At 37.4% G+C, this 27187-nt stretch overlaps 2 protein-coding genes and 2 pseudogenes across 2 annotated transcripts; 2 read left to right on the top strand and 2 right to left on the bottom strand.

Annotated features, from left to right (window-relative positions):
- The first annotated feature begins 3562 nt into the window (after positions 1-3562).
- LOC125208862 (putative late blight resistance protein homolog R1A-3) lies at positions 3563-7787 on the top strand. Its single transcript, XM_048108360.2, has 8 exons — positions 3563-6241; positions 6417-6449; positions 6779-6816; positions 6904-7038; positions 7137-7225; positions 7296-7402; positions 7489-7535; positions 7622-7787. Coding segments are annotated over exons 1-8 (3084 nt in total). The 5' UTR covers positions 3563-3608; the 3' UTR covers positions 7624-7787.
- Positions 7788-11512: 3725 nt separating this feature from the next.
- LOC148931814 (putative disease resistance RPP13-like protein 3) lies at positions 11513-13059 on the bottom strand (annotated as a pseudogene).
- A 10478-nt stretch (positions 13060-23537) lies between these two features.
- On the bottom strand, positions 23538-24310 carry LOC148931813 (uncharacterized; annotated as a pseudogene).
- Positions 24311-24688: 378 nt separating this feature from the next.
- LOC148931812 (putative late blight resistance protein homolog R1A-10) lies at positions 24689-25810 on the top strand. Its single transcript, XM_089064902.1, has 2 exons — positions 24689-25420; positions 25529-25810. The coding sequence occupies exons 1-2, from the start codon at positions 24689-24691 to the stop codon at positions 25808-25810; spliced, it is 1014 nt and encodes a 337-aa protein (XP_088921028.1).
- Positions 25811-27187: the final 1377 nt, after the last annotated feature.

Below are 27187 nucleotides of genomic sequence, written 5' to 3'. Positions count from 1 at the left end.
GGATTCAAACGAAGAAGATTATAAGGTTACTGATGAAGAGGATTAAGACGAAGAAGATCATAAGGAAACTGAAGAAGAGGATTCGGACGACGAAGAAGATTGGGATGAAGAAGATTATGAGGATATGGAGGACGGGGATTATGAGGAAATAGATGAAGAGAATTATGATGAAGAAGATTATGATTAGACAAGGAATAGAATGATGAAAAGAAGTAATTGAACTAAATATTTAGTGACCAAAAAAATGGTAATTCGCTTGTACTAATTTTTCAATGAAATAATTGATTTTAGTCATTTTCAAAATATACCAAGTACCGTAATCTAATAAAGTGTACTACACAAAGAAAAATATTACTACCTCCGTCCCCCAAAATTTGCTACACTTTGACCTGACACGAGTTTTAAGAAATGTAATGAAAAGTGAGTTGAAAAAGTTAGTGGAATGTGTGTCCTACTTTTAAAGTATTAGTTTTATAATAAAATGTGAGGAGGAATGAGTTAGTGGAATATGAGGTCCACTACCAAAAATGGTAAAAGTGAAGTGTATCAAATTTTCAGGGACGGACCGAAATAGTAACCTGTATCAAATTTTCAGGGATAGAGGTAGTAGTAAATTATCTAATTTAATTTTGAATGAAATAATACTCCCTCCGTCCCAGATTAAGAGTCACTTTTTGCCATAAAAGTCCGTCCCAGTTTAATAGTCACTTTTAGAATTTTCCATATTTGGTCATACAATTTTACCTCATTCTTCATCAAAATTACATCCAAATGCCATTATCTACATCTACATTAAAATAAACCAAAACAAAAATCAAAAGTCAAAAGGGACCCACCTTCAACCAACTCTACCATCTCACTTCATTTATTACACACTCCATCATCTCACTTCATCTATTACACACTTCAACTCTTTCTTAAAACCCGAGCCATAACAATAAGTGACTCCAAATGTGGGATGGAGGGAGTATAGATGAACTCCCAAAAGAGTAATACATCTACGGAAAATCGAAAACTGAAGTAACCGAATTATTTAATAATTTTTTTAAAATATTTTTTTCTTCATAACATAAATATAATTAGTGTAACAATATACATTAGCCATTATGGTATAGAAATAATTAATTTAATAATTAGGTTATTGTATTATGAACCCAAATGATCATGACATGAGCTTTAGCATTGGCCCAACAGATATGGCCGTATTGTGGGGCCAATTGACATGGGCTTTGACATAGTCCCAGTAGATATGGGCTTGACGTAGGCCCAATGGGCCTAAAAAGAAAAAAAATTCGAACTGTTCGATGAATGTCCAATCTAAAAACACTTGTAGACAAAGACTAGCTAAACACGTGTTCTTTAAACCAATTTCCATAATTCTAAAAAAATCCTAAGATTCCAATCTTCAAAATTTATTATCAATTTGTCATCTTTTTCCACCAAATTCCATCTTATTCAAGTTAGAGAGGCATTAAATTAAGACTTTTAAACTACCACTATGCACCCAAAGCATAGTTTCATTTAATTTTGAACACGAGATAGAATGAACATAGAATTAATCATGAAATCAAGTTATCATACTAGTACATGTGTGGAGAGCAGCACAATATTCTCAGTCCAATAATTAAAATAAGAACAATAATCGATGAAAACTGAAAAGCCACTCACCCACCGATGCATCTAACCACCCACCAAGAAAAAGCTAAGAGCATGTAAAAGTGATGATGGCAAATTATAGTGACAAGTAATAGTCTCAGCATATTCAATGGCAATAAGAGTGGACCCCTTTTTTTTAGCCACGATTATTTGTCCACGCCCACAAAAAATTGTCCAGGGCAATAGTGGACACTAGGAATGCTTAAACGGTTTTCCGGTTCTCGGTTAACCGAAATCAAAACCGAAACCGACCGGTTAATTGAAGAACCGAAACCGAAATATCCAGTTCCAGTTCCGATATCGGTTCCAACTTTTTAAATAAAACTGGTTTCGGTTTCGAATCAGAACCGACCGGTTCCTAACTAGGAACCGGATTATAATTCAATTTTATTTTTTTATAATTTAATATACTAATAAATTTAATTTAATTGAATTAATTTTGAATTAAAGTAAAATAATTTGAAACATTGAGTGATTTTTAGATTTAAACAGTGTTAGATTTGCGAGCTCTGTTTTTTGAAGTATTTAAAATATTTAAACCGTGATACTTTGAATCTACAATTATTTTCCTAATCCATTTTTTATGAACTAACTACAATGAGTAGGACATTATAAGTTTGTTTTTAATTTCTAAAAGAACTTATACAAATACAATATCATTTCATATGATAGAAATTTAACTTTATAACAAATTTATGTAACAATTCATTTAACATACGATTTTAACATATTTGTAAATAATTTATTTACTGTTCCGTTATAAATCAAAAAGCCACAACAAGATCAATTAGTATTGGAAATTCCAATGAATATTTATTTAGCCAAAAGAAGGGAAATGGAATTCAATTTTAAAACTCATTTTTTTAAAAAATTGTTAAAGTTTAGAACTCCTATTTTTGTATTATAAAATTGCTAACATAAACTAGTCCGACCTACTACACTTGGCATCACTCTTATCCGTATATGAATATTATTGCATTGTTGGTTTGTATTTTTTGTGTATTTATTTAAATTTTTAGGTATTATTTGTTATATTTCTTAATGTTGGATTATTATTTTTTTAGTATTGAACTATTTAAAATTATAAATAAGTTCGGATTAAAATTGCACATCGGCTCCGGTTCGGAACCGGAATCGACCGGTTCTTAACCGGTCGGTTCCAAACCAAAACCGATCGGTTCCGGTTCCGATTCTAAAATATATGAAAATTTAAAACTGGTTAACCGACCGGTCCGGTTAGAACTGGAACCGGCCGAATAAGCAGGCCTAGTGGACACGCTCAAGCCACAAATCACATTATTTTATCAATTGTTGGCATATCTTAATTCAGTTAAAATAAAAATTATCGGACTATAATAATTAAAAAAACACATAATTTAATTAAAAAATTTAAACACATCATTTATTCCCACACAATTTTGTATTTTAAAAAAATTAAAGCACATAATTTATTCCCACACAATTTTATATTTTAAAAAAATTAAAACACGTAATTAAAACACATAAATTAATATACACACTCTCTCCCTCCATATGTATATATAGCGTGCAAATTCTACAACTATTTTTCTCCCTCCCTTCACTTCATTTCATAAAATCAGCACAAAATTAAACCTCCACATTTATAGAACAAATGAAGAAAATAAAAAAAATAAGAAAATTGAATTCAGACGGGTCGTGCAAGAAATGTGTTGACTTTTAACGACTCCACTCCTATGGAACGTAGCAAAAATTGCAAAATGACTCTATTAGTAGTACTATGGGACGGAGGGAGTACTAATGAGCATTTAATGACGGAATGAAGGAGGTAGTGATAAATAAAATAAAATGGAATATTTAACTGGAAAAAAAAAGGAAATACTCCTATTAAAACATCTAATTGTGGACTTAGAGAGCAACTGATAAAAGATAATCTCAAAAATTCCACCACCACCAACTCTCAAATAAGAAGAATGACAACTTTTGGTGCTGTTCTTTCTGCTAAGAACACAATTATCAATACTTTCTATTGTTCTCGATTTAAACTTGTTGGTCGCTCTAACAAAATCCTAAGAGACGTATACGATAAGTTGGGGCCTTGGGAAGAAATTCTGAAAAGATTGGACTACACAAGCTCAAGCAGGAGCAGGAAGAAGGTGAACGCTTTGGATGGAAGAATCAAAGAGGCAATTTGGAAATTTGAAGACTCGTTGGAATCCCTTCTTACACGACACCTTCCTTCACAATTTGAAACTCTTCCTGAGATTGTCTCCATTGATCTGCTGAGTCTGGAAAATGATGCTCGTTCCTTGATCCAGAAGCTCAAGGATATGGAGAAGGAGTACGTTTATGAAGTTGATAATATGGCTGAAGACGAACCTATTTCCTCAGTCATCGGTTTTCATGGAACCAACTCAAAGATGACGGGGTTATCAGACCAACTTCAACTCCTCAAAACCGATCTTATGAGAGAATCTCGTCGCGGGTATCATTTCTACTCACTTTATGGAACGGCAGGCGTTGGGAAGACCACTCTTGCTATGCAAATTTATGAAGATCCCGAGATTCAGAGCAAATTTGAGTGTCGCGCGTGGGTCACCGTAGGCAGAGTGCCTCAACCGGCCGGTCAAATTTCAAAAGGCATTTTAGCTCAACTGTGTGGAACTACACAAGGAGATGACTACTTGAAGGAAAGAATGGATGGCATGAATTGCATCGTTGTGTTGGATGATGTCTGGGAGCCACATGTATGGGATTTCTTTAAAGATTCTTTACCATACACAAAATATGGTTGCATTCTTGTCTTGCTTACTAGACGACATCGAAAATCAATGAATGTTGGTATAAGTAATGAGCCTTGGCTTGAGGTGCGGTTTTTGAATGAAGAAGAAAGTATGGAGCTACTATGTGAGAAGGTGTTTGGTGATGAGGTTTGTCCTCCTCAACTTCACAAAGCCGCCAACAAAATTGCCAAGCTTTGTGAAGGTCTCCCTCTCATGATAGTCACAGTTGCTGACATCCTATCGACATCCGTGCATAACAGAGAACCCGTCTACTGGAATGAAGTAGCAGAAAAGAGAAATTCAGTCTTTACAGATGCATATAATGAAATATCAAAGGTACTTTTCCCAAGCTACAATTACCTGCCTCAACGTCTTAAAATGCCTTTTCTGTTTATGGGAGTTTTCCCTCAAGATTATGACACCCCTCCTTCCAAGATCATCACCATGCTCACTGCGGAGGGGTTGTGGTATGATCGGAGATGCTTGAGAGAGCTAGCTATCTACTTTAGTCTTGTTTTACGTAGCTTTAAGAGTGTGAATAAAACATCAGATGAGTTTTCTATTGGAGAGTATAAAACTTGTTGGCTTCATTCTTCATGGCGGCATGTGTGTAGAGGAGAAGCTAGTCAGAACAAGTTTTATCATGTCCTAAATAAGTTGATTGATGCCTTAGAAGGTCTAAAAGGTCAACGCGGCTTGTGTCTCGAAAATAACATCTTGTTTGGCATCAAAGAGTTTCGCGACTCAGTGAGATTGAACTGTGCATCCTATGCACGTTCTCTCCTTTTCTATGGTCCTTACCACCAATATCCAATCCCTATAGATGTTGGTTTCAGATTGCTTAGAGAAATAGATGCTCTCAGACAACGTTTCTATACTTTCCCAATAGAATTTTTGTCCCTATTCCAACTAAAGTACCTTGCCCTAACTTACAACGGAGAACTCCCTGCAACTATATCCAAACTTTTCAACCTTCGAGTCTTGATTATCCATCCACATATGAAAATTAGACGACTTAGAGCTGCATCATATGTGCCAATACAAATTTGGGATATGCAAGAGTTAGAGCATATTGAGATATTGGGAAAGAGCCTTGTAGCTCCATCTCATCTTTCTTCTTTAAAAAAGCTCAAAACACTTGTAGGTGTGAATGCTAGCATATGTACAATCTCGCAGCTCTCCAGAAGAATTCCTAACATAAGGAAATTAAGAATACAGATTGAGCTGACTCCTTATGATGACCATAATGACCTTCTGCGTTGCTTTGGTTGTATTTCAATACTTGGAAGTTTGGAGATACTCAAATTCAATATCACAAATCCTGTGATCAAGCATGGTCATGTTTACCCGGTGACGCCTGGGTCATTGAAGTTACCACGTAATTTGAAAAAGTTACATTTGAGTGGCATGGGATTTCCCTGGGAATACATGGATGTCGTTGGATCTTTGCCATATCTTGAAGCCCTCAAACTGCGATCCTACGCCTTTCTGGGTTCGTGTTGGGAAGCAAAAAGAGAGAGTTTTTGGGAACTTAAGTTTCTTCTAATTGAAGAAAGTGATTTGGTGCAATGGAATCCAAGACTTGGTAGCTTTCCTAAGCTTGACTACCTAAGCTTGAAACATTGCTACAAACTAAAAGAGGTCTCTGGGCCTACTTCAATATATGCCGAACTTGGATTTGAGATCGTGGCGATTGAATTAGAGGACTGTAATCCTTTAGCTTTGACTTGTGCGACCCAATTACAACCAGCACGAACTAATAAGCTTACGGTTATTGGATCTTCTTCATTTTACGAGAAACCGATAACTTTCAAATATGAGAGGTTAGTCCTTCATCAAATCAAATCATGTCTTAGTCTTAAAATAGACTGAGATTTCAAATTATACTTAGGCTCACAACAGACTTAATCAACATTTTTGCTGTTATATAATACTCCTATTAAATAAGTATTTTAGGTTGCTATAACTTCCTAATATTTATGTACTCCCAATTTTCAGGTATGGAGGTGACCATATACCTAAGGCGATAAGGTGAGACGACACTACCTTTTGTATCTGCACATTCAAAATCAGTTGTGGTATGAATTATTGAGCTGTTAGATTAGGAATCTTAACTTTGGATTATGTTGGGTATTGAAGTATATAAATTGTTTTGATATCAAAAGGTAATATCATTACAAATGTTGTTGTTTTGAATAGTTGGTTCGATTCATGTAACTAATATTTTGATTTCAAGGCTTAGAAATACCATCACTTTGCTGACAAAATTTCTCTTGTTTCATTTTACCAAAAAGATGTGACTGCTAAAAACATAAATTATTGTTCAATTTAATGATCCTCTGTCAAATTCATTGTTGCAGGGAAGTTGAGGATTCAGACAAAGAGGGTGATGTTGAAGGTATTATACATGTGAATGTGGTGGAACAATTAATTAGAGTGTCTTTAAATTCTTACTGAAAAATTGGCTCTAATGTTGAGGATATAGGTGGGGGCATTGACGAGGATACAAATGAGAAAGACCGGGAAGAGAACAATGGTGAAAAATGTACGTCCGATCATGAGGATATAAAGGAAGAGGATTATGGTAAAGAAATTGCCAATCGAGGAGAGGATGATGAAGGTATGAGGAGGAGCAAATAGGAGAGTAGTAGCATTATATTATGATCATCTTTTAATTTTTTTTTTATTGAAAAACTGGCTCTAATGTTGAGGATACAGGCGAGGACGAGGATGCAAATGTGGAGGATGAGCAAAGAATGATAGGAAATACACATACGATCACGAGGATACATACGAGGATGATGAAGGTATTATATATGTGGATGATCATCTTTAAATTGTTTTATTGAAAATCTGACAGTAAGGTTGAGTATATAGGCAAGGGTGCTGATGAGGATTCAAATGACGAAGATGAGGAAGAGAATGATCATGAATATTCGTATGAGGAACAGGAAACCGAAGCAAGTGCCAACATCAAGGAGCATGTGAGTTTTAGATTGTTTTGTTTTGTTTGTTTAATGCAGAGGAATGTTGTTTGGTATTTGATGTTGTGTTTGGTTGTTTTTGGCAGGGGTGTGTTGAAGAAGATGGTAGGCTTATGCCAATGTCAAAGAGCATGTGAGTTCATAGGGAAATTTTTCTTTATTTGCAGTATTCAGCTAAAGATGTAAAGAAAAGTGTAGTAATGCAGTTTTGATTTGCAGGAGAGCTTCTCAAGGCTTTGAATCAGCTGCTACAAAGTAATACTCAAGTCAATCAAAGTATTTTGGTTTGAATACCAATGCCTGAATAATCAGTATGTATTATTGGGTTGTGACCTGAATTTATGTTGGATTAATTAGCAAAGAGTAAAACAGTGCTTAGTGATAAGTGAGAGTGTGCATTGAACCCATTAAACAGCTACAGCTACTACTTAACCCAAGCAGGAAACCAGCTTCCACACCGCATAAAACCAAAAAAAAAAATTATTGCAGCAGCACAATTGAAAAGCAAAACAGAATTATACAACATTTCATCAATTTTAGAACTAAGATACATCAGAATATTCGCAAAGAAAATCAGTCATGAAACAATAAAATCAAAATTATTCCCAAATTTCTCATGAAACGGTAAAATTGACGCCATTATTCCCAAGTTTTCAATAGAACCTAAACATATAACCAAGAAAATAAAGAGGGCATAAATTTGGAAATGGAAAAACTGCTGACCTTTTTCACTCCCTTGGCTATGGCATTTCTGGCAAGCTGATCATGTGGAACCTCTCATTACTTGATGGGCCTTGTAAAAAAATACTTGATGGGCCTTGAATAAATGAATTGCCCATATATGCGACCAATTTACAGGAAATGAGTAACTTGAGTGAACTAGGTATGGATTGAATATTGTTATGGGTTGAATTTGATTGAATAATAATACTCATTTGGCATTTAAAAATTGGACATTGGCGCCTAATATCACGAATTTGTTTTTAAAAAAAAATTCTCATAAATTTTAAATTTAACATATAATATCATGAATTTAAATAGTTGTCGAATTTTTCTCATCGGCAATGAAATCTGACTATAATAAAATGAGATAGATGATCATATTCGTCTTCTAAAGATTTTGTAATCACATCAATTTCATTTTCTGTGGTAAGCATATCGTATGTGATGATTATACGTAAAGTTTAAAGTTTGTAAGAAAAATAAATTTTTAAATAGTTTCCTGATATTTTGCGTCAGTATAAATGTGTTTCAATTGGGCTATATATATGGGCCCAATAATCACGTTCCGTTTTGTAATTTGGGCTTTGCATGAGGGGCCTAAATAAACTTCAGGCCTAATTTAATTTATTTTGTTTTTTAAGGTATGGTAGCCTATGAATTTTGGGGTTTTATTAAATAATTAGTAAAATTGGTTTTTTTTTTTTTGTCACGGTGGGAGACTTAAGGACATTCATTTTGTAACAATCACCAGTCACAACTTGTGACCATGAAAATTTCACGTGAAATTCAAGATTCAACAATTCAACACATTTCCAATCCTCTCGTGGGCTGCTGCAAACACATGTAAATCAAAAAAAGACTAGAAACTTCGTCTTGAAATTTAAATGATAATAAATTATCGTTTCTTGTTCAACTTTTAACGCCCAATCGTGCTCTTTTAAAATCATTACTGCAGATATACATCTCTGACGATGGGGATACAAACAAAGGGGATGATTTTGATGAAATTTCCAATTGGGCAGAGGATGGTGAATGTTATGGAGAGATTGTACATTTATCATTTTTTTTTAATTCTCACTAAATCCATTTTTACACTTAAAGCCATTTTTAGACTAACAATCTAAATCAAGATAAGTTACCAATACATCAAATTAACACATCTTACCTCCTTGATACAGACGATGATGAAGATTATAAGGTTACCAAGGAAGAGGATTCGGACGATGAAGATTATAAGGATACTGAAGATGATGAAGATTATATGGATACTGAGGAAGAGGATTCGGACGAAGAAGATAATAAGGTTACTTAGGAGGGGGATTCAGACGAAGAAGATTATAAGGGTACTAAGGAAGAGGATTCGGACGATGAAGAAGATTATGAGGATTACGAGGAATTAGAGGAAGAGAACTATGATGAAGAATATGAGAACTGTGAGGATACAAAGGAATGAAGAAGATTATGAGGATACAGATTATGAGAACTAAAAATTCAGTGACCAAAAATGGTAATTCGACTTGTACTAATTTTTCAATTAAATAATTGAGTTTAGTCATTTTCAAAATATACCAAGTGCAGTAATCTAATAAAGTGTACTACACAAATAAAAGAATTGCTAGTAAATTATCTAATTTAATTTTGAATGAAATAATGTATGTAAAGAGTAATAAAACTACTGAAGTAACCGAATAATTTTGTTATTTTCTTCCTAACATACAAATAATTAGTGTAACAATATATATTATGCCATTATGGTGTGGAAATAATTAGGAAGAGAATGATGGTTAATGTATTATGAACCCAAATGACATGATCTTTAGTATTGGCCCAGTAGATATGGCCTTATTGTGGGGCCCATTGGCATGAGCTTTAACATAGGCCCCATAGGTGTGGGCTCAACGTAGGCCCAAGGGGCTAAAACAAAAAAAAAAGTTCGAACTGTTCGATGAAATGCCTAACAAAAAATTAAGATTTTGGGTGACTTGGGAAGTAAGAAGCTGTGTTTAGAAGTTTTCAAGGTATTTTCTGCAACATTGATTAATCAAAAGATATGATTCTAAGTGGTTGAAAGCTGTAATCCATGATTGATTTGCAGGAGAGCTCTTCGAGGCTTTGAATCTGCTGCTATGAATTTTCTCAACGAATTCAACAACTTGTGTTAGGCCTGGGATCTGTTATCACCACCAGGTGCCCAGCCCATTGTTCAGCAAGGCCCTAAAATAAAGCTTAAGCCCAATATTAATTTATTATTGGGCAAGGGAAAATGGATTGGGCCGAAGACCTTATGAGTCTTTGTTTTGAATTTTCAAAAGAAAAAAAAAATTATTCGTAATCTATTACCATCTCGTATCTTTGAATATTTTATAAAAAGCATTTACAGACAAAAGAAGTTTGATAAAGATTCATAGTGGTACATATTTTATTACGTTATGATCACTAGTATTAGAATAACATTTTAAAAGTGATAAAGACAAGTAAAAAGCCTTCAATCCGGGACAATTAGGTTCAAATTTGAGTGCCAATTGTTAGAAATTTGGGCTTCCACGTTACTAATTTAATGTGTATGACTATCTTTTAGTTGTCCAATTAAAGTGATCTATTAAAGATTAAAGTTTGGACTAAAGTGTATTTAATTGTTATGGAAATAAGTGTAGATACCATAGAGTGATTTTCTAATTGATGAGGGACCGAATAGAAAATAAAGAGTTTATATTTAATATAAATATATGGGGTTTATATTTAATAGAAAATAAAGAGGTTTATATTTAAAATAAAGAGTGATTTTCCAACACCAATTTCAACAACATTCTTCTCATATTACAGCTTTTGATGAAGCAACCTCTCTGCTGAAAATCCCATTTTCATTAGTCTTTAACATATCATTACCAACTTTATTCCCTCTGCCACAGCTACTTTGATATCAGAGAAATGAGGGCTTATGGTTCCGTGAAATCTCTTTGGAATACACTTGAAAACATTCTCAGTTGTTCTCGTTTTAGCCTTGTTGGTCGCTCTCAACAAATCATAGATGTCATGTACAACGAGCTGTATCCATTGCATTTTACTCTGCTAGAATTGGACCAGACGAGCCCAAGCAGGAGCAGGAAGAAGGTGAATGGCTTGGATGGAATGATCAAAGATGCAATTTGGAGATTTGAAGATTCATTGGAATTCCTTCTCATTCAACAGATTCCTTCACAACTTGAAAGTCTTCCAGATATAGTCTCCATTGATCTGCAGAGTCTGCAAAATGATGCGGATTCCTTGATCCAGACACTCAAGGATATGGAGGAGGAGTACGCTTATGAGGTAGAGAATATGCCTCGAGACAAACCTATTACCTCATCAATTGGTTTTCATGGAACCAGCTCTAAGATGATTGGATTATCAGATGAGTTCAAATAGAGAAACAAAATTGTGATTTATCTCGCTTCTGTCAAGGTGGTACCCACCTGCTATAAACATATCCTGGATCTTTGATATGGGGATCTCGTAATCACGAGGGAAAACACCCATATAGAGAAAAGCCATTTTAAGATCCTGGGTAAGTAGTCGTAACTTGGGAAAAGTACCTTAGATATACCTTTATATGCATTTGTGAAGACTGAATTTCTCTCTTCTCTTCTTTATCCCAGTATTTTGGATTTCTATTCTTGAATTTTGATAGGATGCTTGTCACTGTGACTATCATAAGAGGAAGACCCTCACATTTTTCGGCAATTTTGGTAGCGGCTTTGTCAAGTGGAATAGGGCAATCCTCGTCACCAAACACCTTGTGGAGTAGTAGTTCCTTGCTCTCTCCTTCATTCAAAAACCTCACCTTCATAAAAGAATCACTCGATAACGGCGGTTGAAACAAAGGATTAAGCACTGGAATCGCCTTGAGATCTCGAGCAGTTACCAAGAATAAAATTGACTTATCTTTGGCCCTTGGTATGGAACTCATCAAGGATTTCAAAACCTGGTTGTCCCATATATCATCCAACACAACGAGACATCTCTTTCCCTCCAAGCTCCGTTTCATCTCGGTTTTCGATCTTCCTTCAACATGTGTAGCTCCACACATTTGAGCTAGAATGCCTCTTGAAACTTGATTGTGTTGGACTTTTCTCCCCACTGAGACCCACACACGACACTCGAAATGGCTGATGACATCGGGATCATCGTATATTTCCCGAGCAAGAGTCGTCTTCCCAACCCCGGCCATTCCAACAAGCGCGTGCAGACGCTTCCTGCCATCACAAATAACTTTGCTTTTGAGTTGTTGGAATTGATCCGATAATCCAATCATCTTTGGCTTGGTTCCATGAGGACCAAATCTCGAGGAAATGGATTCTTCGTCTTCTTCTTCTTCTTTCTCCTCAGACATGATGGCTAATTCATCAATGTATTCCTCCTTCATATCTCTGACTTTCTGGATGAACGAAACGGCATCGTCAAGCGTTTCCGTCAAATCAATGTAGAATAACAAGCCATCTCTTTCATATTGTGAAGGCTGATGATGTTCATTCATCATTCTTCTTGATTTGAGCCACTTTGCTACATCTTTATACCCTCTTCTTCGTCTTCTTCTTCTGTGGATGCTAATTATTGATTCTAGTTGGTGTGGATCAGGGTCCGGAATCTGCAAAAGAATCTGCTCCTGGATAAGGGAATCGAGTGTGTCTTCGAATTTCCATATCGTATCTTTGATTCGTTTATCCAAAGCATTCACCTTCGTCCTGCTCTTGCTGACGCTCGTGTTGTCAAGGCGTTTGAGGATGTCTTGCAATGGTTCAAGCTCGTCGTAGGCGAGTCGAAAGATATATTGAGAGGGCTCAACAAGGTTGATGTAAGAAGAATTCAGCATATGCAGAATTGTATTCTTAAGAGAAATAACTGCACCCCAAGCTGTCATTTGTCATTTCCCTTACAGGGGAGTTGGTGGTGTCGGAAAAAGGAATAATGTTGGCGGCGGCCGACGGAGGAATAGGATTGATGAGGATGAAAATACTCAATCAAGTAGAGAAATGGAAGTAACCCTTCTCATGCTTGCTTTTAGGTTGGATGAAAATTTAGAGTAAAACAGATAGGGTTGCGTTATATGCAAAACTAGTTTTGAACCATGACACAGAGGTCATTGTTAGTTCGTTTTTAGGTCATTTTAGAACATCTTGCGAGAGTCAAACATATTGCACATAAAATGTTAATGAAATAAAAACATAATGCTAGTAATGAACTTCGTGTTATCTAGCAATGATCTACCGTGTCAAACATATTGCACGTAAAATGTTATAATGAACTAAATACGCACTACTAATTATGAACTTCGTCTTATCTAACAATGAGCTTTCGTGCTTTGGTTCTGCGTTCTGCATTTAATATTAGTTTTGTCATCTGTGTGGTTACATGGTCAATTATTAATGCCAACAATATAATTAGCATTGCTCAAGAAAATAAATTTATGGTGGCTGTGGAAATACTTATAACTACTTTTCAATGAAAGGAATATTTTAACAGAAAACGTTTGTTTGTACTTGTTTGCTGAAATATATTCAAATTTGGTTGTTGTTTGAACTTAAAAAATCATTCTATAGCTGTCAAATTTTTGGCATTTATAACATGTTGAAACTGAGAGTCATATTATTCATAACAAACACAGTGTGATAGTAACAACTGTTAGATAAATATAAGAGTAAAGGCCAAAACTGGTCCTGAACATATGCCCATTTTACGGTTTTGGTCCTAAACGTTATCTTTTGGTCAAACCTATGCCCATTTTACTCTAAATCTAAACATACAAAAATGAAAGAGAACTTTAATTTCAGACTAACATTGTAGTAATAATTTAGTGGAAACAATTGGCCTAATATTGTTGGAGTTCCTATGTTAAGAAGAGATCCAAAATGAACATAAAGTGAAACGCAGAAAATAAATACAGATAATAACAAATATAAAAGAGATGACACATAAATTGTTTACCTAATTCAATACAATATGTAAATACAGCTAGCTAGCTAGGGGCAATGCCAAGCCAAGGATAAAAAACAATGTGTGCAATCTCTAGTTTCAAACTCACAAATCTCTCACTCTCTTCTCTAATATATCTGTTTGAATAAGCAGAGATTATAGCTCTAATTTGCTCTGAATAATAGAGAATAATATGAGAAAAGATGAAAACAGAGAGATGATCAAATGTGGAACTTGAATATTGATTTGTGATGATCACTCGATCTTAAGTAGACACGTACTGCAGCAACTAATCCACTAACTAAGCAACTAATAAGACTCCTAAAAATAGCAACTAAACTTGACTAGAAAGATACTGCAGAGAACAAGTCAAAGACTCAAATAACATAATAACTAAATTTGAAATACAAAACTTAAAATTCAAATCCAGGTCTAATTCACTCCACCACATATCTCCTCCTTGGATTAGACCCTTGGACAAACTCCAACTTCATGAATGAGTTGACTGAACCTACTCACAGCAAGAGGTTTAGTAAACACATCAGCAATTTGATCTTTTGTTTTGCAGTAGCTTAACTTCACTTCATCATCTTGCTGCACTTCTCTAAGATAGTAGAACCTTAGCTTGAAATGCTTTATCTTGCAATGAAACACTGAATTTTGTGAAATGGCAATAGTTGATTGGTTGTCCACATGTAGTATTGTTGGATTGCTCTCCTTCATGCCCAGATCACACAACAATTTCCTTAGCCAAACAACATGTTTAGCAACTGCCACTGCTGCTACAAATTCAGCTTCTGCAGTGGATTGTGCAACTACTTCTTGCTTCTTTGTGCTCCATGAGAAGCATCCTGATCCCAAAGAGAAACAAAAACCTGTTGTACTCTTCATGTCCTCTGCTGAACTACCCCAATCACTATCCACATAGCCAACCAACTTCATTTCTTGAACTTCCAGAAATCTCACACCATAGCCTTGAGTTCCTTTCAAGTACCTAAGTACTCTCTTTGCTGCTGTAAGATGTTCTTCATTTGCACAGTGAAGAAATCGAGATAGAATACTCACAGCATGTTGAATATCTGGTCTGGTAGCTGTTAAGTACATCAAGCATCCCACCATCTTCCTGTATACTTTCCAGTTTCGACTCCTGCTCGCTTCTCCTGCTCAACTTCACCTTCTGATTTGCTGGAGTTGAAACTGACTTGCATTCACTCATATTGAAACGCTTCAGCACTGATACGCTCGGATTTTGCATTGTTTTAATGCCATTATTTGGTCCGTTTTTAATGTCAAAGTTGCATTACATGTCCATTATTTGCATATTTTATCTATTTTGGTATTTTGACATGTTTTGTAAGAAATGTGCATATTTGAGCCTAAAAAGGGAGTAAAAACGCGAAGTAGCAAATCTGGAGCTTCTCCGGCGACCGCCGCAACCGCCGGGAAGACAAAGACACGCCCGACGACCGCCGGGAAGTGCGTGGCGACCGCCACAAAGAGTCAGAAGCTTCTGGACTGCGCGCGGCGACCGCCGGTCAAGGTGCGGCGGCCCGCCACAAAAACGCGACGCGCGACAGCTGTTTTCAAACTCAATTTTTCTGGCGATCCAGAAGTCCGATCAGGGTGTTCTACACATAATTCTCTTCGTATTGAAAATAGCTTCAAGATGGTACAAGAATAACCGCAATCGGAGTTCTGTAGAGAGAGTTATGGCCGTTCTACCAAAGTCGCGCAAAGCTGCCAGCTGCAGTCTAGGCGGAAATTTGAAGAAGGAAAGAAGATATTACCTTGTGAAGCCAAATCTCATCCTTCTACTATGGGGAACGAAAATTACATCTTTCCTAATGCTTGGAGGAAACTTATTACCAAATTTAAGTCCTTCTAAAGCCTATATATACCCCATAACCTCATTCATAGAATTCAACCCTTCCATAGCCCCCAAAAGGGGAGTCTCCAAGACTCCTCCTCCAACTCTAATCAAAGAGCTTCTACTTGAAAAATAATTCATAGAGATCAAAAGCTAGAGTACTTCACTAGTGCAAGGAGTTGGAGAAGGATTTCAAGAACATCAAGAACGACAAGGATTCAACCTACGAGTTTTATTTGCTTTAGTTTTATGTTCTAATTGTATTCCCTTCAATCTATGTGTTTATTTTATTTCATCATGTGTAACTACACTCATAGGATTCTAGGGATGTTTTAGTAACGACTTTGGTTATACAATTCCTTTTTCTATTTAATATCCGTTTTGTTTTTACTTTGTTTCTTCCCTATAAGTAATTCTGATGCTTCATGATTGAGTGACACAATTGTGTATGATTTAATATAACTTGCTTCATAACTGTGAGAGAGTTCTAGCGAGTTAGATCCACTTAGTAGACACTACAGTTAGCTTCCCTTAAAACGGCACTGTTAATTGAGAGTAAGGACTTTTCAAAGGTCTTAGGAGCTATTTGGAGTTACGTGTTATGATTGACAACCCTAATCTTGTAATCAACGTTTGCATCGCAAGAACATAAGCTAGGTGACTCGTCCTATCAAAGTAATAATTGTGCTAGGGTATTGTAGTTTGGAATTTGTATAACCATAACTGTGAACGCTGGGATTCCCTTATCTCTATCGATTGTCTATGTGTTTTGCTTGCATTTAGTTGTTATATACTTTCAAATATTTTCTGTTTTCAAAGTTTTCCAAAATCTCCTGTTCTTCCAGATAGTAATTGAATCTTAGTAGAGGACAGACACTTTGTGTTTGCCTTCCCCATGTTCGATATCCGGTACTGACCTTTAGCTATACTGTATATACTCTGTATACTTGCTGGTTTATTTAGTGCTGAAAAATAGTGCATCAAGCACCTCCTTGGTATACTTCTTTTGACATAAAAAAATGTCATCTTTCTTCTGATGAACTTCCATGCCTAAGAAATATGCCATTTTTCCAAGATCAGTAATTTCAAACTCCTTCATTAACCCATCTTTTAGCTTCTGAATTTCACTCTCTTCATCTCCAGTAACTAACAGATCATCCATATAAATGGACACCACAACCAGGCCACTCTTATTTTGTTTAAAATAAAGAGTCACTTCACTCAAGCTTTTCTGACCATCAATCTTGTTGTACCAAGCCCTTGGAACTTGCTTTATACCATATAAAGCTTTGTTGAGTTTGTAGACTTTCTTCTCTCGACCTTCAACAATAAAACCATCAGGTTGGTTTACATAAATTTCCTCACTTAGCTCACCATTGAGGAAGGCTGATTTTACATCTAACTGGTAGACATTCCATTTTTTCTGAGCAGCAACAGCAAGTAACAGATAGTATCCATTCTAGCAACTGGAGCAAATATTCAGAGTAATCAACACCACTAACTTGAGCATATCCTTTGACAACTAGTCTGGCTTTATATTTGTTCACTGTGCCATTTGGACTCAACTTTGTTTTGTAAATCCATTCGACACCTATAGCCTTTTTGTGTGAAGGCTTATCCACCAGCTCCCAAGTATTGTTCTTGTTGATCATCATCAATTCCTCCTTCATGGCATTCAACCATTCTCCACTTGCTTTGGCTTCCTCTATGGAACCTGGTTCGATCAATGCTACATTACACCTAGCATAGATCTCACCAAGTGACCTAGTCCTTCTTACATGTTCATGGTCAATTGATTCCTCAATCAGGAGCTCAGTTTCAACTTCACCATTTTGCTTATTTTTGCTCTTCAATGCAGCCACTTCTGGAGCTTCATTGTTCCCATTTTCATCTCTTGTCTCCTCCCATTTCTTATCTTCAAAAAAGGCCACATCTCTGCTTACAATAACCTTATTCTCCATTGGACAATGCACTCTATAAGCCTTTGATTGTGAGCTATAACCCATAAATATTCCATCCTTCCCTCTATGATCTAACTTGTCTCTTCCAATTGAATGAGTAAGATAGAAACATAAACAACCAAATATTCTCACATTACTGACCTTTGGCTTGTAACCATGCCAAGCTTCAAATGGAGTGAGATTGGTAAGTGCCCTCGTTGGCAATATATTCAGCAAAAACACGACAGTATTCACAGCTTCTGCCCAGAAAGGTTTGGCCAACTGTTTCCATGGAGCATACATCTTCCCATCTCCACGATACTTCTATTTTTCCTTTCACTCACTCCATTTTGTTGAGGAGTGTAAGGAACAGTGAATTGATGTTTAATACCAGCAGCTTCACATATTTATTTGAATCTGTTGGAGGTGTATTAACCTCCATTGTCTGTCCTCAAAATCTTGATCTTGCAGTTTGTCTCATTCTCCACCTCATGTTTGAACTTGAGGAAGACACCATCAACTTCTGCTTTCTGTCTAAGGAAGTATACCCAACAAAATCGTGTAGAATCATCTATGAAAGTCACAAAATACCAGCTCCCGTTCAAAGACTTTTCTGCCATTGGACCACAAATATTGGAGTGCACCAGCTGAAGCTTTTCCCTCGCCCTCCAGCTTGATCTCTGAAATGATTTCCTTGCAAGTTTCCCTTGCAAACAAGTAGGCCTGAAAATTTAATCCGCAGGTTTCGGGTATTTTCAACCAAGTCCCAATACCCGACGGGGTTTGGGTACTCGAAACCCGAAATTATGGGTTCGGGTATGGGTTTAGGGTACCCGAAACCTGTATTAGGGTACCCGACTAATACTCGATTAAACCCTATTAATTATGTATTTGTGATAAATATTTTGGGTTATAAAGTTCTTAGTTTGCTATTTGGCTTATGTTTGGTTGCTTTGACATTATTTAGATTATATGTTTGGTTGCTTTGAAATTTCATTGTTCTATTATCTCGACTTTAATATTTCTTTAAATTCGTGTTCGGTTCATGTTGCATTATTTATGTTCTTACTTGTTATCTTTTGAAAATATATAGTTAATTAGTTATGCTTTCTCCATTTTATTTACATGTTCAGTTAATGTCTTAAAAAATTAATCTCTTTTATGTTTCAATTTTTACCAAAAAAAATTTATTTTAAAATTAAGTAGTGGCTATTTGTCTAATGTCTATTTTATGGAGTATAATATAGGAGTAGAATTATACTCCCTCCGTCCGCGAATAGGTGTCCCGGTTGGCCATTTTCATCCGTCCGCCATTAGGAGTCCTGGTTAGACATTTTATCTTGGGAGTATAAAAAATGACCCCATTGTTCCCTTAATTTAGAAGCTGCAATTAATTTTAATCCACTTTGATTGCAATTTCTCACTCTCTCTCTTAATGTTAGATTTCATTATTCCAAAGAATAAAGCAAATAATAATATAAATAGGTCCAACATTCCACTATCACACACTTTAATTATTACACTCAAACTTTTTTTAAAACCCGCACCCAACTCAACCGGGACTCCTATTCGCGGACGGAGGGAGTAGTTGATAAACTCGTAGTTTAGCAAGTGTGTAGGATGTTTGAAAGTGCATAATTGGGTATTTTGTAGCACTTTACTTGAGTTTTCATCTATGATCCCTTATTTTAGTGTTTTGATAAGTTTGTCGAGTTTTTGTAGTCACAACAGGTGGAAACGGACGAAATTGGTTCCAAAGCAGGAGGCCGGGCGTTTTACTGCAATAGGTCGGGCGTTTTGATGCACCAGCCCGGGCGTTTGGCCTCCCAAACCGGGCGTATCCTCTGTGACCGGGCGTTTTGCCCAAGCCGCGTGTTAAGAAGAACGCCCGGTCGGGCGTTTTGTTACTCAAAAATCGCCCGGCCGGGCGAATTGCTTGTAACTGCGGAATTTCTTCTATTTTTGCCCCGGGTATAAATAGGACCTAGGGTTCGACCCCAGCACACTTTCCACACGCCCCAGAAGCAGTTTCCACCTTTTGAGAGCAAATTGAAGCGACAAAGAGTCCGATTCATCAACAAGTTTAAAGACGAAGACGATTTGCCCATTCAATTCACCCTTGGGAGTATCTTTATTAGTTTACTATGTTCAAATCTCTTTCTATGGATTCCTCTTGTGAATTTGCTTTGGATATGAGTAGCTAAATCATTTGTAGAGTTTTGGTGAAGACTACAATGAATGCTTTTGATTAATTCAAGGACTTTTGATTACCTTTGCTCTTGTGATTTCTTTGTTCCGTTCTTGTGCTTTTTCAATTCAATTGCTTAGCTACCAATGGATTTGTTGACCTAGTTTTGAGTAATCGAGAGATACCTAATTAGGATTGATAAAAGAATGAACAACACCTAGATAATTTGCATTCGAGAGAAGGAATTCTAGATTGAGGGCTTGAGCCTTTTGTTTTAAGGAGTTAATTGTGACGAGACTTCAATATTAATAATTAATCATCTGGTTAAGTGCACTCGAGAGAGGGCTTAGTCTAGACTAGCGGCTTTCCTAGTAATCCTAGAGACTTCAAATGGGTAATCGAAGTTGTTGAGTTGTTCACATCGTGTTCGTTGTAGTTGGATCCAAGACTCTACCTCGTTCTCTTACTTGAAACTCGTCTTTTGTTGCATAATTTTGTCTTGTTTATGTTTAATTATTTTTCAAAATCAAAACCAACTTTTCCGGATTCTCTAGATAGTAGTCAAAATCGGTTCGTGGTACTTGAGTTGCACAATTTGTCTCTGTGGATACGATACTCTTGACTTGCCTATACTACGATAGCCCCGTACACTTGCGGGTATTTTTCGTGTTTAAAATTAATCGAGTCAAGTTTTTGGCGCCGTTGCCGGGACAATTTGTGTTTTTTAGCTTAATATCGTGGTAAAGATAGAGATTACTACTCTAGATTTTATTGCTTTAGTTTTTATTTTTATTTTCTTTGAGCTCTCATATTTGTGTTGTCTTTTTCAGGTTGTATGCAAACACGCTCTAAGGGTTTACCTTTAGAGCCTATTGATCTTGAGATCGAAGCATCCAACAGAAGGAGAAACGCTTTGAAGAGGCTAAACCAGCGGATCCGAGTTTCTTCTCCGGTCCAGAGACGGTCACCTTCACCAGTTCAAGAACCAAATCGTATGTTCAAACCGCCAGTGGGGACCTAGCTCAAGTTATGGGGGCAGGCACAATAAATATTTCGCCCACATTATGCCTCTCAAATTGTCTTTATGTTCCGTCATTATCACATAAGCTGTTATCTATTAGTCATGTGACTAAGGAGCTGAATTGTAAATTACTAATGCAACCTCAATTTTGCATGTTGCAGGATATCAAGACGGGGGATAGTTGGGCGTGGCACTGAGCGATGCGGACTGTATTATGTGGACGAGATAGCCCAACAGAGTGTTGCGATGATGCTGACTCCCGGACCGACAGACAGGCAGGCTTGGCTGTGGCACCCTCGGTTAGGGCACCCATCTTTAGGATATTTTCGCCTGCTTTTTCCTGATTTAGCTACTTCCTTGAACTCTTTTCATTGTGATACTTGTGTGTTGGCTAAAAACCATAGAAATTCCTTCAAGTTGAATAATACGAGAATGAAATCTCCCTTTGCTTTGATACACTCTGATGTTTGGGGTCCTGCTCCTATCACTGGGGGACAAGGTTTTCGTTACTTTGTACTTTTTATTGATGATTACTCCCGCATGACCTGGATCTATTTTTTGAAAAACAAACATGACGTGTTTGATAAGTTTGTAGATTTTTATAACCTTATTCAAACTCAATATAACCACACAATCCAAATCCTTAGATCAGACAATGGGGGGAATTTGTCAATAATAACATGCAAGCCTTTTTTAGGGAAAAGGGTCTGGTCCACCAAACCTCGTGTGCATACACTCCGGAACAAAATGGGGTAGCCGAACGGAAAAACCGCTACATCCTTGAAATTACCCGAGCCCTCATAATTGAATCCAAAGTACCAAAATCCTTTTGGCCCGAAGCTATTGCTACCACCGTATACCTCATGAATCGTCTACCCACCGGCATACTCAACTTTAAAACTCCCTTAGATACCTTTTCCCAGCACTTCGAAACCCCTTCATCTCTATCTCTTGAGCCCAGAGTTTTCGGATGCTCGGTCTTTGTCCACATTCCTAAACATGAACGTTCCAAATTTGATCCCTGCGCCCACAAATGTGTCTTCCTTGGCTATGGAAAAAATCAAAAAGGTTACCAATGCTATGACCCAAAAATCCGTAAGATGCACACCACAATGAATTGTGATTTTGTTGAAGGGAAATATTTCTACAGCCAATCTAGTAGTCAGGGGGAGACACATCATTCAGCCGATAGTCCAAACAACGACCTCCTAGATTGGCTACCAGATATTGAAAACCACCATTTAGGGGGAGAGCCACATTCAGGGGAACACCAGTTAGGGGGAGAGCCACAGTCAATCCCTGTCATAGACGTTGGTCCACCTGAGGAAGTTAGCAGCACCATCGGGCCGTCAACTCCTGTAGTACAGAACGAAGAACAAAGTAACACTGACCAATCGTCAACCCCGCCTTTGAATCCTGAGGTAAACAATTCACAGTTTGATAATATACCTTCGGAACGCACTAATCTTGATAGGGGCAATAATGAGGAGTGTGGAGCTAGTGGAAGAAGTCGAGATACAGGAAACCCATACGAGTTGCCCCTGAGGAGAACAAGAGGAATCCCTCCTCGGCGATACTCACCTGACTGGAAAGGGAGAAAGGCAAAATACTCAGTGTCTAATATTGCTAAAGGTCACCTATCAGAAATGGCTCGGGCCTTCGAAACTGCCCTATATGAGGAAGAAGACATTCCACAGTCCTTTGAAGAGGCCATCAAACACAAATATTGGAGAGAAGCAATGAAGAAGGAGATAGATGCCTTAGTAAAAAATGGCACATGGGAGAAATGCACGTTGCCAGAGGGGAAGAAACCAGTTGGATGTCGATGGATATTCATCATAAAAAGAAGAGCAGATGGTTCAATCGAGAGATACAAAGTGAGACTCGTGGCAAAAGGCTACACTCAAGTATATGGAATAGATTATGAAGAGACATTTTCCCCCGTTGCAAAGATGGAAACTGTGCGAGCCTTACTATCTGTAGCAGTGTGCAAAGACTGGCAACTTCACTAGTTCGATGTGACCAACGCCTTCCTCCATGGAGAGTTAGAAAAGAACAAGGAAGTGTACATGGAAGTTCCACCGGGGTTCTCTGAAGAGTTTGGAGGAGGAGAAGTCTGCCGACTACAGAAGACCTTATATGGTTTGAAGCAGTCTCCACGGGTCTGGTTCGGAAGATTCTGCCAGGCAATGTTCAAGCATGGATTTCAACAAAGCCATTCCGATCACACACTCTTCACCAAAAGGAGAGACAACAAGGTAACATGTCTAATTATCTACGTTGATGACATGATCATTACTGGGGATGATGTAGAAGAAATCCAGAGCTTGAAGGAAAATTTGTTTAAAGAATTCGAGATGAAAGATCTTGGAACACTGAAATACTTCTTAGGGATATAGGTGTTGAGATCCAGACACGGAATGTTCCTAAGGCAAAAGAAGTACGTTCTAGACTTGTTGGCAGAAACGGGCCTCCTCGAGTGCAAGCCCGCAGACACCCCAATGATTCCCAATCATGGCTTGAAGATAGAAGAAGGTACTGCTCTTGCAGACAGGGAGAGGTACCAGCGGCTTGTAGGAAAACTCATCCATCTCTCACATACCAGACCCGACATTGCATATGCTGTTGGCATTGTGAGTCAGTTTATGCATCGGCCTCAAGCTAATCACATGGAAGCCGCTTTGAGGATCGTGCGATATTTGAAAGGTACTGTAGGCTATGGAATATTCCTAGCAAAGAGAGAAGACTTAGAGATTGATGGATATACCGATGCTGACTGGGCAAGTAATCCAGTGGATAGAAAATCTACAGGAGGCTACTTTACTTTCATCGGAGGCAACTTGGTTACTTGGAGGAGTAAGAAACAGAAGGTTGTAGCTCTATCTAGTGCCGAGGCGGAGTTCCGTGGAATAAAAAGTGGACTCACGGAAATTCTTTGGCTAAGAAGATTGCTTACAGAAATTGGCTTCCCACCTACTCGAAAAAGCCAATTGTTCTGTGACAACAAGGCGGCTATTAGTATCTCAGAAAATCCAGTACAACACGACAAAACTAAGCATGTGGAAGTTGATCGGCACTTAATCAAAGAAAAACTAGAAGGAGGAATTATTGAATTCCGTTTTGTTCGCTCTGAAGAACAGCTTGCAGACATATTGACCAAAGCAGTTCACCCGAAAGTCTTCAAAGAAATATTGGGCAAGTTAAGCATCGGAGATACCATTGCTCAACTTGAGGGGGAGTGTCAAAACCTATCAAATGAAGATAATTGAAAGAAGATTAGGGAGAATAATTGGAGGATAATTGAGTGAATTATTGTCCTAGAATAGATTGATTACAAAATATTGTATTTTCCATAGATAGATAAAATTCACACCTATATAATAAGGTAGTGAATTACAGTGTAAACATATCAAACGGAAATACAAAATTATCTTCTCCCAAAAGCTTTCTCAATATGAGTTGCCCTAAGAATCTCGCCTCTCTCGATTACCATCGTTAAGAAATTGGACCGATGATTTTTAATTACTAGCATTATTCAGATTTCTCCATTCTTTTCATATCACTGCTTTGATCACAATTCACACATATAATCAGAGAAATGACGGCTTATGGTGCTGTGGATTCTCTTAGGAATACAATTCACAATATTCTACGTTGTTCTCGTTTTAGCCTTGTTGGTGGCTCTCAACAAATCTTAGATACCGTGTACAATGAGCTGGAGCCATGGGAAGAAACTCTGGAAAGATTGGACAAGACAAGTCCAAGCAGGAGCAGGAAGAAGGTGAATGCTTTGGATGGAATAATCAAAGATGCAATTTGGAAATTTGAAGACTCATTGGAATCCCTTCTCGTTCAACAGATTCCTCTACAATTTGAAAGTATTCCAAAGAGAGTCTCCATTGATCTGCGGAGTCTGCAAAATGATGCGAATTCGTTGATCCAGAAGCTCGATGATGTGGAGAAGGAGTACATTTATGAAGTAGAGCATATGCCTCAAGACCAACCTATTTCCTCATTCATTGGTTTCCATGGAACCAACTCGAAGATGATTGGGTTATCAGACCTATTCCAACTGCTCAAAATCCAACTTATGAAACGCCAATTCAGCCACGTGTACATGCTTTATGGCACGGCAGGCATTGGAAAGACCGCTCTTGCAATCCAAATTTACGAAGATGCAGAAATTCAGAGCAAATATGAGTATCGCGCGTGGGTTACAGTAGGCAGAGTACCTCAACCGATCAATCAAATTGCACAAGGCATTCTAGCTCAACTGTGTGGAATAACTCCCATTGAAGGAGATGAAGAAATAAGTGATCACTACTTGAATGTAAGTCTCAAAGGCAAAAAAATGTCTCATTGTGTTGGATGATGTTTGGGAGACAAAGGTAGTAAGAAATTTGTTACGTTTCTTATATGAACGTATAAGGAATATCAGTGTCATGATAACTGGTCGCCATCGAGCAGCTATGTGTTTAAAGTGTTTGATCACATAAGCAATATTGTTTCTTACAATGAAATGCGGTTTTTGAATGAAAAAGAAAGTATGGAGCTACTATGTGAGAAGGTGTTTGGTGATGAGGATTGCCCTCCTCAACTTCACAAACTTGCCGCCAAAATTGCCAAGCTTTGTGAAGGTCTCCCTCTCTTGATACTCACTGTTGCTGATATCCTGTCAAAATCCGAGATAATAGAGACCCGGACTACTGGAAGGATGTAGCAGAAAAGAGAAATTCAGTCTTTACAGATGCATATAATGAAATATCAAAGGTACTTTTCCCAAGTTACGAGTACTTACCTCAACATCTGAAAATGCCTTTAATGTTTATGGGAGTTTTCCCTCAAGATTATCACACACCCCCTTCCAAGATCATTCATATGTTGACTGCTGAGGGGTTGTTACCCACTTATGGCAGATGGTTGAATATGCTAGCTACCGACTACAGTCTTATTTTATACACCGTAAAGAGCGTGAACAAAAATTCTCATAATGTATACACTCGCGACTATAAAACTTGTCGGCTTCATTCTTCATGGCGGCACGTGTGTAGAGGAGAAGCAAGTAAGAACAAGTTTTATCATGTCCTAAATAAGTTAGCTGATGCCTCTGAAGAAAGTCTAAAAGGTCAGCGTGGCTTATGTCTCGAAAACAACATGTTATTTGGCATCAAGGAGTTTTGCAACTTAGTGAGATTGAACTGTGCATCCTCTGCACGTTTTCTCCTTTTCTATGGTCCTTACCACCAATATCCAATCCCTATAGATGTTGGTTTCATGTTGCTAAGGGAATTAGATGCTCTTGCACAACGTTTCTATACTTTCCCAATAGAAATTTTATCTCTAGTCCAACTAAAGTACCTTGCTCTAAAATGCATTGTTTTATCTCTATACGCCGTATGATGACCATAATGATCTTTTGAGTTGCTTTCGTTGCATTTCAAAACTTAAAAGTTTGAAGACACTCAAATTGAGTATCACAAATCCTGTGGTCAGGCATGGACATGTTTTTCCGGTGGCTCCAGGGTCATTGAAGTTGCCACCTGATTTGAGAAAGTTACATTTGAGTGGCACGAGTTTTCCCTTGGAATATATGGATGCCATTGGCAATTTGTCAGGGCTTGGTGTGCCCAAACTGTGTTCCTACGCTTTTCGGGGTTCACGGTGGGATGCACAAAGGAATAGTTTTCGTTGGCTTAAGTTTCTTCTAATTGAAGATAGTGAGTTGGTGCAATTGAAACCAAGATACCTAGGCCTCCCTAGTCTTAATTACTTAAGCATGAAACATTGCTACAAACTAAAAGAGATCCGTAGGCCTTCTTCTCTGTAGACAGATGAACATACTGTAGAGATTGAGTTGGAGGACTGCAATCCTTTAGCCTTGACTTGTGTCAGCCAATTACGACTGGGAGATCTTAATACGCTGAATGTTATCGCCTCTTCTTCTTTTTACGAGAAACCGACAACTATCAAAATTCGAAGGTTAGTCCTCCAACTCTGCACATCAAATCATATGTCTAATGTCTTAGTCTTAACATATCAAGACAACTGTGACAACTATCAAAATTGTCTGAATGTAAGTATTTACTTAAGTGCTTTA

Source organism: Salvia hispanica, chromosome 2 (genome assembly GCF_029641045.1).
Source record: "Salvia hispanica isolate PSC_SH4W2 chromosome 2, Shi_PSC_v1, whole genome shotgun sequence".
Classification (NCBI taxonomy): Eukaryota; Viridiplantae; Streptophyta; class Magnoliopsida; order Lamiales; family Lamiaceae; genus Salvia; species Salvia hispanica.
This window is presented reverse-complemented; position numbering and strand designations above follow the sequence as displayed.

Excerpts from the sequence above, each read along its gene's own strand:
- LOC125208862 (XM_048108360.2), top strand. The coding sequence starts at position 3,609 with ATGACAACTTTTGGTGCTGTTCTTTCTGCTAAGAACACAATTATCAAT. Across the intron at positions 6,450-6,778 it reads CATATACCTAAGGCGATAAG|GGAAGTTGAGGATTCAGACA; the intron begins GTGAGACGACAC and ends TCATTGTTGCAG. Across the intron at positions 7,039-7,136 it reads TCGAGGAGAGGATGATGAAG|GCGAGGACGAGGATGCAAAT; the intron begins GTATGAGGAGGA and ends TTGAGGATACAG.
- LOC148931812 (XM_089064902.1), top strand. The coding sequence starts at position 24,689 with ATGACGGCTTATGGTGCTGTGGATTCTCTTAGGAATACAATTCACAAT. Across the intron at positions 25,421-25,528 it reads TAAGTGATCACTACTTGAAT|TGTCATGATAACTGGTCGCC; the intron begins GTAAGTCTCAAA and ends AAGGAATATCAG.